Genomic DNA, 14,518 nt, shown 5'->3' with positions numbered 1-14,518 from the left:
TCTTTGTGAAGCGTTTCTTAGTGTTTTACATGATTATTGGTTTACATTAAATGCTATACAAAAAGCATTTAGGCCCCAACATCTATAAGAGCCCCCTTCCAACATATGAATAATCAACTTTTCCTACAATGCAATGTGTTCTACACTTGTACATCATTCAGTGATTCCCAAAGCCCGGGTATGGATGTTATTTGAATAATTATTGTTGTGTAGCAGCCTATTTCTTCCTGAATAACTCATACACATATTAATGTGGTGCTTATAATTACAGTTGACTCAGAATTCAGAATTTAGAATCATTTATAGATTGTCTAAATTGCTCATTTATATAGGAGTTAATGTCACCATCTGCTGGGTTCATCTTGTCTCTAGTATTCACATGTAATGTGAGATATAAGATACATTTAGTGTTGAACCAAGGTTCTGATAGGAAAAGCTGTATTCCGAATATCCATACGTGTCCTGCTATTGCAAAAAATCACTTAACATTCACAGCCATGGTCTATATATTATTTATATATATGATGTGTAAGTCTTAACTCAGAACAAATCATTTCACATGTTGGACTCTTGCACTACAGGTGAGGTAATTGCTTCCTGTTGGATTATACTCTCATAGCAGAGTTGAATATGGCAACAACACATCCCAGAATGTGCAAGTTTTTACAATGAAAATAATTGTACTTCTCTATATCTTCAATAACCCACCTCCCATTTGAGGGATCCTGGTTATAAATAAACCAATCAAAACAATTTGTTACGGAGTTATGTGAAAGTGAACATCTTTTATTTCAAAATTGGATCGAATAAAGTTTCAATACTTTATCTTATTACAAATGTTCATATTCTGTGAAGGGACAGGGATTGTTGGGTTTGCATATTTCCACATATTCAAATCATTTTATGTGAAGACTATGCACTAGGGCTGGCAGTGCGCCGGCTTTGCTAGCTCTGGCTCCGGAGTGGCCCCAGAGATTCAGCTGCAGCTCCAGGCCGGCTCTGCAGCTGATGGAGAGCCCCTGCTCCGGCTCAACAGCCACACAAAAGGGATCATTATTTATAACATTTCCATTTTTACATCTCTTATGAAAATAACTTTAACAAAACCAAAATATTAATAGCAAACATCTGTTTAAGCATTCAAACATAAGAAGTAGAAAACTGTAAAGATGTCTGTGGCAATTAGGGTTGCCAGCCGGCCAGTATTTTTCTGGACTGCCTGGTATTTTCACACGTGGACACCCCTTCTAATTCGTGGATTTGGCTATTTCAGCCACACTCATTGCTGACAGTTGTATACAGTGACTCTCAAAAGTATTCACCCCCCTTGGACTTTTCCACATTTCATTGTGTTACAACATGAAATCAGAATGGATTTAATCAGGAGTTTGTGCCGCTGATCAACACAGAAAATGTCTGTAATGTCAAAGTTAGAAACATAATCTGCAAATTGTATACATTAATTACAAATACAACACAGAAAATAATTGAATGCATAAGTAATCACCTCATTCAGGCAATATTTGGCCAAACTGCCTCTGGAAGCAGCGTCAGCATAAGAACTGTTCTTTGGGAGCTTCATGAAATGGGTTTCCATGGCCGAGCAGCTACACAAGCCTAAGATCACCATGCACAATGCCAAGCATCGGCTAGAGTGGTGTAAAGCTCACTGACATTGGACTCTGGAGCATTCAATTATTTTCTGTTTGGTATTTGTAATGAGCTGGAGCTGGGGCTGGGGCTGCTGGAGCCGGCCTGGAGCTCAAGCTGACCCTCTGGAGCCACTGCGGAGCCGCAGCCAGCAAACCCGGAGCACTGCCAACCCTAGGTGGTGGGGAGCACGTGCGCTGTGGCGCATTACAGCGACCAACAAGGCTGCAGTGTGTCCTGGCGAAGGGGCAATTGCCAGGTCGTCTTAAGAGGACTGCAGCTCTGCCAGGAGGTTCAGTAGTAGCGGGAGCCGAAAGTCTGGAGCCATTGAAGCCCTGCCATCACTCTGGGAAAAGGACAGCCCAAAGATATGGAGGCGATTGCATCTGGAGTGAGGCGGGGTCCTCGTGTCCTCTTCGTCTGTGGTCAGTTCCAGACACACATGTCCATCCGCATGAGGAAGCGTGCGGTGGACACACATGGCTCAGCAGTGTAAGCGGGAGACAGAAGCGCGAGACTTCTCCATCCTCACCAAGTGCTCCGTTCGAAAAGGCACTTGACCCATGAATGAGGCAAGCTGTAGATCAGGGGTCTCCAACCCTGGTCCTGGAGAGCCCCAATCCAGTTTATCTGATAGGTCACCCTAAATCACCAATTTATAAATACTAGGAACACATGTGAGTTATTAATCAATTAAGCAAATAAACCAAGGGAGCTCTTGCTCAGAGAGGCTGCAGGTATTCTGATAATTGCTTCAATGGTTTCTAAATTACTGAATTTACCAAACCAAAGCTTCCTTCCTTCCTAAAACCTGCTGGATGGGGCTCTCCAGGACCAGGGTTGGAGACGCCTGCTGTAGATCAATACTAAGTCTCCTGCTAGAGGGCTTTTTGTTTACTGCAGGCTTCCCAGATCTTCACCAGCACTTATCCAGGACTCTGTAAACCTAAACTGACATCAAACCGAGTTGAAAGTCAGTCTCACCTGATCACTTTCCCACGAATCCTGCACTCTGAGCTTCGGACTTTAGTTGGAGTCTGCCACACTCCTGCCAGCCCTCTCATCCTGCAGGAGAGCAATCAGTCACACCATCAGCAACAGTGCAGTTCATATCGTAGCGCTTTTTAAATGGCAAACCCAGACTGCCAAGACACAGCCTAAGGCATGACAGAATTGTCTGGTGTGCCCAGACCTCTCTCACACCTCCTGTACGATCTTTGGATTCCTGTCGTGACCTTTTAGAAGTGCAGTGCCAAGCTGTTGGGCAGGGATGTGTTGAGGTGTGCTCCTGTTTGAGCTTGCTGTTTTGTATTACCTCTATATGAAGGCTTTTGTCTTATGTAAAGTATGGTTGCATGTTCGGTCTATTGGCTAGCAGGGTGCACAGAAGCCACATGTTGTCAGCCGGTGGAAAATGCAATGTATGTATATATGTTGCTTCATGTGCACACAGGGGATCTCAGAACGACAGCAGCAGAAGAGGGAGAGAGAGCTCTGAGGGTTTAGGCAGCTGGAACAGTGAATACACAGTGTCAGTGGCAGCATAGGACATCATTAGTTAGATCAGACCTGTTGGATCATATTTACTACTCTGTAATCCAGTCCTGGGCAACCCTGCTAAAACCACTGGGCAAAAGGCAGGAATCGCCTCATTCATACCTTGTCGAGCTTTGCAGCCTTTTCCAGGTCATCAAAGCTGGAGGTCTCTCCTTTCAAGACCAATTCCAGCTCATAGACTTTCCTTTACTCTTCCTTTACGTTTTCCTGCCGACCACCTCTCTCTTTCTGCAGCTCGGCAGCGACACACTGCATCTTTTGCAGTTCTTTCTCCAGCCTGCAGTTGATCTTGCTCTTCTCCTGCAAGTCTTCAGACAGCTGCTGGATCTGCTGCTGCTTAGAAACCAAGTCCTTGCAGTGCCATTTTTCATCGTCCAGGACCTTCTCAAGGTGGGCAGTCAGCTGTTGCATCTCGGCCCGATCTCTCTTGCGGGCCGACAGCAGGGACTGGGGGAGGGAAGGATGCTTGTATAATATTTGTCACTTGTTAAAATGGCAGCTTTTATAGAACACTTTCTTTGCCGATTCAGAATGGAATTGTGGCTTTTCTTCAAGGTGGCAGCATCTTCACAATCTTTAATTTAAAAAATAGAATGCAATGAACACAAAGTATTGTGTTCCCAATTCATCATTATCATAATAATAATAATAATAATAATTTGTTATCACATATATATGCTAAGTTGTGATAAAATTTAACTTCCGTACATCCACATTAAACTGTGCTCTACAGCACAATAATTGAGGAAAGGGTCATCTAATGAGTATGTGGGTAAGGGTGCTAATTATCATTTTGCTTAACAGTACTATCACTATGAAAGCACTGAGAAACCCAGTGTCAATGCCACAGTTTCTTACTACATCAGCCCCATAATCCTTTTGTGCCGCCCAAGGCAATATCAGTCTGGATACCTTTACTTCCTGCTTGCTCGATCTCAGCTGCTCTGTCAGACTGCTTACGAGTTGTTCAAGGCTGTCCCGGATGTCCTTCATTTCCTCCAATTCGCACATGGTTGCAGCCAGCATCTGGTCCTTCTGCCGAGACAGATCATTACCGGCTTCCTTAACTTCCTCCTCCTGTTGCCACATGGCCGAAGCCAGGAGTTCAAATTTCTCTTCCTCCAGAGCGTCCCTCTCTTGCTTTACTTCCTCCAGTTCCCTCCTGGCTGAAGCAAGTTGTTCGTCCTTCTCCTGGACCACAGCGTCCCGGTCTCTCATCACTTCATCCAGTTGTTTCCTGGTTGAAGCCAGAAATTGTTTCATCTCCTGAGCTTGAAGTCTGTGAACACTTGTACAGTATATGTCATTTTCTCTACATCTCTACATGCTGCTCAAGGAAGAGAAACCACAAGAAGGGGGATATCTAGCAGCTGTGAGAAGTGACTTATAACAGTTGGTTTAATTTCTGTTTCAGTCATTTGGAGCAAACGTCAAAGTAAAAAGAAATCAATTTCCATCTATGCTGTGGAGTCATCGCTTTCAATAGACCAAACTTTAGTGACCCTGTGGCTGATGATCAGTAGGGTTCGTTGGGACAAACACTTGCAAAGTAGTGGAAATGACCGACCCCCAAAACACAACAGTATTAATAGCAACAGTATTAATAAACATGTGTTTCACCCCTAACCTCAATTGATTAATTTCCTCCTCCATGGAGGCCATCTTCTGGGCTGATGACTCTTCAGTCACCTGGTCCACAAAGGCCACAGACAGAAGGTCCTCTGGCCTCTTCCCCAGCACCACCGGCTGTACCGCTGTGTAGTTGCCACTCAGAACTCCTTGCTAAAACAAAGCAAATGCAAAATGAGGAAAAATACTTCTAGGCATTTAAGTGAGCCTCAAGACATTGAATCTCTGATCAGTCTCCAGTCCAGTTCTTTAAAGTGTGGGGTCTTGGTGTAAGAAAGAGAAAGTCTGGACCTGACCCTTCCACCAATATCACAGATGTATTGATTTACTCACGCAAGGCGTCCGCGTCACACCGAATCCCGACGCAATCCATGATGCTCCTCGTCTCCACAGATTTGGGTTGACAACAGATTCTCTCTGTCTGGTACCCATCTCTAAATCAGAGCTCTCTGCAAGAAACCAACTTCCATCAGCAAAAACATTGGTATCTAAACTGGTGAAACTATTGTCACATCTAAAATATGTCAATCACATGGACATTATTCTCAATAGTACTTGTAGACCTACTAGTACACATTGTTAGGTATTTATTTATCTATGTCTGTACAATTGTTTAGGACTTTAACAGAGACTAAATGTCTTTACATATGTCCTATTGAAATAGAACAGTGTTTTTCAATTGTCTCACACTGGTAGCATATACATATGTTCTATGGATATGTTTTAATTTAGATACATTTAATAAATAATACATTGAAAACCACAGGTTATATTTACAGGAGAATAAAAGGCCTTACCTTCTCGTAGCTTATCTTCAAGGAAAATGACCATAATGCAACGTGACCTGAAATATAGAACTTGGGTCCAATTGTGACGTCATAAGCCCATCCCGCTGGTTTAATGAGAGGCTGGTCTCGTTGACAACGCCACTGGACGGAAGCCTCGGAGGCACAAGAATGTTACTGTACACTGTTCTAGAGCGCACCGGCAAAAAGCGAATTACAGCAGTTGTTTCAAATGAAGAAGCAGTGAATGGTTTATATAAAACACCATTTTAATTGTTGTTATTTTCCAAACATCTTAATCCAAGGCTCGATTTGCACACATTACAAGGGGTTTAAAAATGATTATGGTGTTTGCAATTCAAAAATACTTTGTTTTAAAGCGTAATAATAGAAATGTAAATCTGTAAATGCATGCACAAGAAATAAAAGGGAGTTGTAGTACAGATAAGGTCAGTAGAGGGCGATAGTGTGTTCCTGTCTTGGGCAACACTAGTGCTGACCGAGGCTGAGCGTCTTGCATTAGCAACCTGATGCACAATCTGTTTTAACACTCATTTTAGGATGCTAACAATATACTGCCTATGCTATATACTAACCCAAAATCCATTTCTGCATCTCCCGTTTTCATACTTACACATAGCAATATGAATGAAATGCTTGATTAGTCCCACCCAGTCAGTGATTTGCGTGCACTCATTCTATCGCTGGCCCACTGCGGGCCCGTGTGGGAATATTTTGTCGCCTCATCCCCTCATATATAATCTACCCGCATATTGATTGAGCAGTGGCACTGAGAGACTGCCATTACAATATCAGACACGATCATCGGTACTAGCAGCCTGAAGAGTGTGGCTCCACGGACAGGCCGGCTCTCCTGCTCTAGAAGCGCACAGACGCTGCGGCCCTCGGAGGCGAGCTCTCCTCGCATTGCTCGGCTCTGGACGCGGACCAGCAGAGCCACTTCTCCGCACAGAGGCAGAGCCAGTTTCCCGCTGAGAGACTGCTTTACAGAGCTGCTACAGCATCGCAACGGCGCGGCGCTTCAAGAGCACTGAATACAAACCCGAGTCCATTGCGGGTCATCCAGCATCCGAGCCGCTGCTCAATGCGCAGCTACTGGTCAGCGCTGCAGGGATTGTCCGAAACTACAGCTGCATCCCCCCAGACACAGCCAACAAGGCCATCATCCCCAGGGCCGTGTCTGTCCATTTTGGGGCCCCAATCAAAGCTCAGTTTAGGGGCCCCTCCACCTCTAGCTGTCATGCCAATGCCAGTTAAAATGGGAGAGAGACGGATTTTATTACCTTGGAAAACGTCTTCAATTTGCGCTCTTTCACTGACTGAAGCTGGCAGAGGGACGGTGGCTCAAATGTCTCATGAGGCCGAATGAAATGAGCGTTTGTAAATAGACAGACGTGCGATTGGGTGTGTAGGGCGCTATAAAATCCGGGTTGTGGAGAACAGACAGAATCGCGGCATTCAGGGGCTTTGATCCGCTTTCTGAAAAAGTACAGGAGTCTTCAGTTTTATTGTTCAACCAAACACTAGCACTAGTTACTACACAAATGCAAAATAAACGTAGTAATAATAAATACACAACACAAACTGAATAAAATACATATTTAAAACACGGATGTGCAAATGGTTTCATATTTATAAAGTTTCCGACTTAAGATCCAGACTTTAAAAGGAGCATTTGAAATACACTTTTTAGATTCAAATAGATCTTTTAAAGAACTATAAATGAATGCGATTCTCTGTTGTTATTGTTGTTTTGAAGTTTTACACACGTGTGATTTCAGTGATGTTGTGTGTGCAGGTCCTGTGCCACAAACACCGACATGACTGTCTGGCTTTAACGAGGATCGGAGCTGCAATGTACACTACTGGTTTAAAAAACACTTCTTACATGGAGCAGAAGGTATCCCGTCAATTGGCCACGCACATTTCATCACAAGCTTTTAATCACAAACAATGAGGTCACTGACAAAAGAGTGTCATCTTTTGGAAATCACTACTTAAGCTGTGCTGAACACAAACAGCGCTATAATAAACCACACATAACAGATACAGTACGTATTCAATTCAGCAGCGACATAAATAAAACCTGATCACTTTACTCTCGTTTGATTGAGATCGATACTTCTTAATGTCCTACACGGGTCCAAAACAGCCTTTAATTAAATCATCCAGTTAGCCTCGGCAGTTGTAGTCTGTTCAGCTCTTTAATCTCAGCCCTTTTTATCGATAATTCCGGCTACATGGTTGTAACTAAGCAGCTTCCTATAGAAACTACACTGTAAAAAATAACTCCAACAAATCTATGATTAAGTTTACATTTACATGAATATTTCTAGTTCCACAGGTAATTTTAATTTGTTCCACAAACATCATATTCAGGGGTAAATATTGAACGTATCCAGCTGCATTATCTCAGCTCAGTGTATTGCAGCGCATCCATGTGCTTGTGACTGCGGCTGCGCAGAGTCACATGTCAGTGAGCGAGCAGCGGATTGGACGGAATTGAGTTCGATCTCTTCACCCGCTGACGAGCAAACAAGCCGAGTCTTTCAGCAGGTGAGACACGCATAGACTTTCAACTAACTTATTGATCATTACAGCACATTTGATACTGCTAGTCCGCCAGATAGTTTTAATACATATATTTGATTTAAATTGTTATGAAACAATGTCGTCTTAATCTGTCTCAAGCTCTTTACAGCGCGTACCACCTCAGGCAATATTTGTCTCTCCAAGTCGCAGCATTATGACGGGGGTTAAAATCCAGTAGCGTAGGCCTACCCTCAGCTCCGCACAGTTCACACAGGAGGCACATTTATTCCTAATAAGAATATGATTTATTGTTGACTGTTGTCAGCCACAGCCACGATGTACAAAGGGGTAACACTAGAACTGACACTTAAACTCTTGCACACAACTGTCACACACACACACACACACACTGATTATATATATATATATATATATATATATATATATATATATATATATATACACTCACCTAAAGGATTATTAGGAACACCATACTAATACTGTGTTTGACCCCCTTTCGCCTTCAGAACTGCCTTAATTCTACATGGCATTGATTCAACAAGGTGCTGAAAGCATTCTTTAGAAATGTTGGCCCATATTGATAGGATAGCATCTTGCAGTTGATGGAGATTTGTGGGATGCACATCCAGGGCACGAAGCTCCCGTTCCACCACATCCCAAAGATGCTCTATTGGGTTGAGATCTGGTGACTGTGGGGGCCAGTTTAGTACAGTGAACTCATTGTCATGTTCAAGAAACCAATTTGAAATGATTCGACCTTTGTGACATGGTGCATTATCCTGCTGGAATTAGCCATCAGAGGATGGGTACATGGTGGTCATAAAGGGATGGACATGGTCAGAAACAATGCTCAGGTAGGCCGTGGCATTTAAACGATGCCCAATTGGCACTAAGGGGCCTAAAGTGTGCCAAGAACATCACCAACACCATTACACCACCACCACCAGCCTGCACAGTGGTAACAAGGCATGATGGATCCATGTTCTCATTCTGTTTACGCCAAATTCTGACTCTACCATCTGAATGTCTCAACAGAAATCGAGACTCATCAGACCAGGCAACATTTTTCCAGTCGTCCAATTTTGGTGAGCTTGTGCAAATTGTAGCCTCTTTTTCCTATTTGTAGTGGAGATGAGTGGTACCCGGTGGGGTCTTCTGCTGTTGTAGCCCATCCGTCTCAAGGTTGTACATGTTGTGGCTTCACAAATGCTTTGCTGCATACCTCGGTTGTAATGAGTGGTTATTTCAGTCAAAGTTGCTCTTCTATCAGCTTGAATCAGTCGGCCCATTCTCCTCTGACCTCTAGCATCAACAAGGCATTTTCGCCCACAGGACTGCTGCATACTGGATGTTTTTCCCTTTTCACACCATTCTTTGTAAACCCTAGAAATGGTTGTGCGTGAAAATCCCAGTAACTGAGCAGATTGTGAAATACTCAGACCGGCCCGTCTGGCACCAACAACCATGCCACGCTCAAAATTGCTTAAATCACCTTTCTTTCCCATTCAGACATTCAGTTTGGAGTTCAGGAGATTGTCTTGACCAGGACCACACCCCTAAATGCATTGAAGCAACTGCCATGTGATTGGTTGGTTAGATAATTGCATTAATGAGAAATTGAACAGGTGTTCCTAATAATCCTTTAGGTGAGTGTATACACACACACACACACACACTGATATATATATATATATATATACACACACACACACACACACACACACACACTGACTACATACCATGTGCTCTTGTCTCAATAACCCTCTGCACTCATGGGTTCTACTTCTCCCCACCAGCTCTACTGACATCACTCTGCCCTTAGGATTTAAACACATTTTTGCCAGTTTCTCGCTTCATACTGAATCAAGTGGTAATTGAGCAGCCTGTGTGGTGAACAGTTCCTGCTCTCGAGATTCTTGCCATCCATAAAATGTGGCCGTGAAAGAACAATAATTAAAATGAGCAGGTGTGTGTGGCCACAGACAAAGTGCTGTGCATTGTATAGAAACAGGGCTGACTTTTGACTGGGCAGATCCAGAATGGGAGAGGTGCTTCTTAGAGATCAGTGTTGAGGAGCAGTTTCTGCAATGTTTTACAGACACTTAGTAATTATTGTTTTTTGGAAAATGCTTAAAATAACTGTCCAAATCTGGATGGATGGACAGACGGATGAAATGGGAAGCGGTCTCTGGTAAAGTACAACAAGACTAACTTTTATTCACCGATTAAATAAAAAGTATAATTAATAATGAATATTCCAATCCGGTAGCCATGAATGTTAAGCAAATAATCTGGGCTGTTCAACATTGTTATTTTCTGTTGTTTTCTGTTTAACGTGCTGAAATGTGAAACATGATCAATTTGTTTTTGGAAATTGTGAGGTAATCTATGCCTGTATTTGAAATATTGAACTCATTATTTTCCCTCAAACCAAACCCATAGTTCCCTATTTGTCTGTATATGTGCAGTGTCACCGTGGTCCTCCAGAGGGAGGTGTTGAATAACTTGGTGAATTCTTACTTCAGTGTTCCTTTTCAAGTAAATGTCATTAGGTTGAATGGTTTAGTTTTTTAAGTACAGTATTTTGATGTACATAACACAGGAGAAAATAATATAAAACACATTGATATGATGCCTCTCATGTTGAGGAAATCACAAAGCACTTTACAATTAAAAAATGAAACTTAAGCACATTAAAAACCAACACACAACAAATAATTTAAAAAGTGAAATCAATTAGTTAATAATAGCGAGAGAGTGATCAGAACAATCACAAGGTTTACTCTAAATCTAAGAACTCTAATAATGAGTGTCTATAGACACACAAAACAAGCAGCAGGTTTTGATGTGTTATTGGTTCTCACTGCTGTCTCTCTAAGTAAACACAGCCAGTATTATGATGATTCTAGTACAGTAGTCTTATTCTCGGCAGGGTGTCTGAGGCGAGGCTGAGGAAGCTGTTTCCAGCTCATGCCATCCACGGATGGAGCAGGATCTCCTCCAGGGTCGGCGGACTGGCAGCAGTCACGTTACAGCAGCTGCGGATCAGGTCACAGCAATCTGTCAGGAGGGAAACGAGGGTCTCCGCTCTGGGCCAAGATGAGCCTCCGAATATCAGAGTCACCTCTGTCTGAGATCAGGTGAGCTGCACTGCGGTTATTAGTCAGGCAGGTATTTCTGTGCCATTGAGATCATGTACATTGTGGCACAGGGGATTAAATGTACACAAATGTTTGAACAATGAATACTAAAATTACACAATAGTCAAGGGGGGGGTACTTTGACTGATAAGGTAGTTACAGTATTTGTTTAGGCTTGACCTGTGTTGTACACTCACCTAAAGGATTATTAGGAACACCATACTAATACTGTGTTTGACCCCCTGTCACCTTCAGAACTGCCTTAATTCTACATGGCATTGATTCAACAAGGTGCTGAAAGCATTCTTTAGAAATGTTGGCCCATATTGATAGGATAGCATCTTGCAGTTGATGGAGGTTTGTGGGATGCACATCCAGGGCACGAAGCTCCCGTTCCACCACATCCCAAAGATGCTCTATTGGGTAGAGATCTGGTGACTGTGGGGGCCAGTTTAGTACAGTGAACTCATTGTCATGTTCAAGAAACCAATTTGAAATGATTCGACCTTTGTGACATGGTGCATTATCCTGCTGGAAGTAGCCATCAGAGGATGGGTACATGGTGGTCATAAAGGGATGGACATGGTCAGAAACAATGCTCAGGTAGGCCGTGGCATTTAAACGATGCCCAATTGGCACTAAGGGGCCTAAAGTGTGCCAAGAAAACATCCCCCACACCATTACACCACCACCACCAGCCTGCACAGTGGTAACAAGGCATGATGGATCCATGTTCTCATTCTGTTTACGCCAAATTCTGACTCTACCATCTGAATGTCTCAACAGAAATCGAGACTCATCAGACCAGGCAACATTTTTCCAGTCGTCCAATTTTGGTGAGCTTGTGCAAATTGTAGCCTCTTTTTTCCTATTTGTAGTGGAGATGAGTGGTACCCGGTGGGGTCTTCTGCTGTTGTAGCCCATCCGCCTCATGGTTGTATGTGTTGTGGCTTCACAAATGCTTTGCTGCATACCTCGGTTGTAACGAGTGGTTATTTCAGTCAAAGTTGCTCTTCTATCAGCTTGAATCAGTCGGCCCATTCTCCTCTGACCTCTAGCATCAACAAGGCATTTTCGCCCAAAGGACTGCTGCATACTGGATGTTTTTCCCTTTTCACACCATTCTTTGTAAACCCTAGAAATGGTTGTGCGTGAAAATCCCAGTAACTGAGCAGATTGTGAAATACTCAGACCGGCCCGTCTGGCACCAGCAACCATGCCACTCTCAAAATTGCTTAAATCACCTTTCTTTCCCATTCAGACATTCAGTTTGGAGTTCAGGAGATTGTCTTGACCAGGACCACACCCCTAAATGCATTGAAGCAACTGCCATGTGATTGGTTGATTAGATAATTGCATTAATGAGAAATTGAACAGGTGTTCCTAATAATCCTTTAGGTGAGTGTATACACACACACACACACACACTGATATATATATATATATATACACACACACACACACACACTGACTACATACCATGTGCTCTTGTCTCAATAACCCTCTGCACTCATGGGTTCTACTTCTCCCCACCAGCTCTACTGACTTCACTCTGCCCTTAGGATTTAAACACATTTTTGCCAGTTTCTCGCTTCATACTGAATCAAGTGGTAATTGAGCAGCCTGTGTGGTGAACAGTTCCTGCTCTCGAGATTCTTGCCATCCATAAAATGTGGCCGTGAAAGAACAATAATTAAAATGAGCAGGTGTGTGTGGCCACAGACAAAGTGCTGTGCATTGTATAGAAACAGGGCTGACTTTTAACTGGGCAGATCCAGAATGGGAGAGGTGCTTCTTAGAGATCAGTGTTGAGGAGCAGTTTCTGCAATGTTTTACAGACACCTAGTAATTATTGTTTTTTGGAAAATGCTTAAAATAACTGTCCAAATCTGGGTGGATGGACAGACGGATGAAATGGGAAGCGGTCTCTGGTAAAGTACAACAAGATTAACTTTTATTCACCGATTAAATAAAAACTATAATTAATAATGAATATTCCAATCCGGTAGCCATGAATGTTAAGCAAATAATCTGGGCTGTTCAACATTGTTATTTTCTGTTGTTTTCTGTTTAACTTGCTGAAATGTGAAACATGATCAGTTTGTGTTTGGAAATTGTGAGGTAATCTATGCCTGTATTTGAAATATTGAACTCATTATTTTCCCTCAAACCAAACCCTTAGTTCCCTATTTGTCTGTATATGTGCAGTGTCACCGTGGTCCTCCAGAGGGAGGTGTTGAATAACTCGGTGAATTCTTACTTCAGTGTTCCTTTTCAAGTAAATGTCATTAGGTTGAATGGTTTAGTTTTTTAAGTACAGTATTTTGATGTACATAACACAGGAGAAAATAATATAAAACACATTGATATGATGCCTCTCATGTTGAGGAAATCACAAAGCACTTTACAATTAAAAAATGAAACTTAAGCACATTAAAAACCAACACACAACAAATAATTTAAAAAGTGAAATCAATTAGTTAATAATAGCGAGAGAGTGATCAGAACAATCACAAGGTTTACTCTAAATCTAAGAACTCTAATAATGAGTGTCTATAGACACACAAAACAAGCAGCAGGTTTTGATGTGTTATTGGTTCTCACTGCTGTCTCTCTAAGTAAACACAGCCAGTATTATGATGATTCTAGTACAGTAGTCTTATTCTCGGCAGGGTGTCTGAGGCGAGGCTGAGGAAGCTGTTTCCAGCTTCATGCCATCCACGGATGGAGCAGGATCTCCTCCAGGGTCAGCGGACTGGCAGCAGTCACGTTACAGCAGCTGCGGATCAGGTCACAGCAATCTGTCAGGAGGGAAACGAGGGTCTCCACTCTGGGCCAAGATGAGCCTCCGAATATCAGAGTCACCTCTGTCTGAGATCAGGTGAGCTGCACTGCGGTTATTAGTCAGGCAGGTATTTCTGTGCCATTGAGATCATGTACATTGTGGCACAGGGTGTACACAAATGTACACAAATGTTTGAACAATGAATACTAAAATTACACAATAGTCAAGGGGGGGGTACTTTGACTGATAAGGTAGTTACAGTATTTGTTTAGGCTTGACCTGTGTTGTACACTCACCTAAAGGATTATTAGGAACACCATACTAATACTGTGTTTGACCCCCTGTCACCTTCAGAACTGCCTTAATTCTACATGGCATTGATTCAACAAGGTGCTGAA

At 42.7% G+C, this 14,518-nt stretch overlaps 1 protein-coding gene across 2 annotated transcripts; it reads right to left on the bottom strand.

Moving 5' to 3' along the window:
- Positions 1 to 1,247: 1,247 nt before the first annotated feature.
- LOC136719183 (M protein, serotype 6) lies at positions 1,248 to 8,560 on the bottom strand. 2 transcript variants are annotated; one of them, XR_010805372.1, is made up of 6 exons: positions 5,634 to 8,560; positions 5,170 to 5,285; positions 4,835 to 4,989; positions 4,120 to 4,444; positions 3,310 to 3,654; positions 1,248 to 2,715 (listed from the first exon to the last, which is right to left on the bottom strand). XR_010805372.1 is itself a non-coding variant. In XM_066697035.1 (5 exons), exons 1-5 carry the CDS (start codon positions 5,665 to 5,667, stop codon positions 3,394 to 3,396), a joined length of 891 nt encoding a protein of 296 aa, XP_066553132.1. In that variant the 5' UTR covers positions 5,668 to 8,560; the 3' UTR covers positions 3,162 to 3,393. The 2 variants fall into 2 exon arrangements, 1 of the variants encoding a protein (XP_066553132.1); XM_066697035.1 differs by lacking the exon at positions 1,248 to 2,715 and having other exon boundaries at positions 3,162 to 3,654.
- Between the last annotated feature and the right edge of the window lie 5,958 nt (positions 8,561 to 14,518).

This window comes from Amia ocellicauda, chromosome 23 (assembly GCF_036373705.1).
Source record: "Amia ocellicauda isolate fAmiCal2 chromosome 23, fAmiCal2.hap1, whole genome shotgun sequence".
Classification (NCBI taxonomy): Eukaryota; Metazoa; Chordata; class Actinopteri; order Amiiformes; family Amiidae; genus Amia; species Amia ocellicauda.
The sequence above is the reverse complement of the archived record's forward strand: the minus strand, read 5'-3'. Positions and strand labels throughout refer to the sequence as shown.

What these genes read in the sequence shown, in the direction of transcription:
- LOC136719183 (XM_066697035.1), bottom strand. Translation starts at nt 5,667, where the DNA reads ATGGTCATTTTCCTTGAAGATAAGCTACGAGAAG. An exon ending in GTGTGACGCGGACGCCTTGC is followed by an intron (nt 4,990 to 5,169) that starts GTGAGTAAATCA and finishes GCTTTGTTTTAG; the next exon opens with CAAGGAGTTCTGAGTGGCAA. An exon ending in GAGGAAATTAATCAATTGAG is followed by an intron (nt 4,445 to 4,834) that starts GTTAGGGGTGAA and finishes GGCTTCAACCAG; the next exon opens with GAAACAACTGGATGAAGTGA.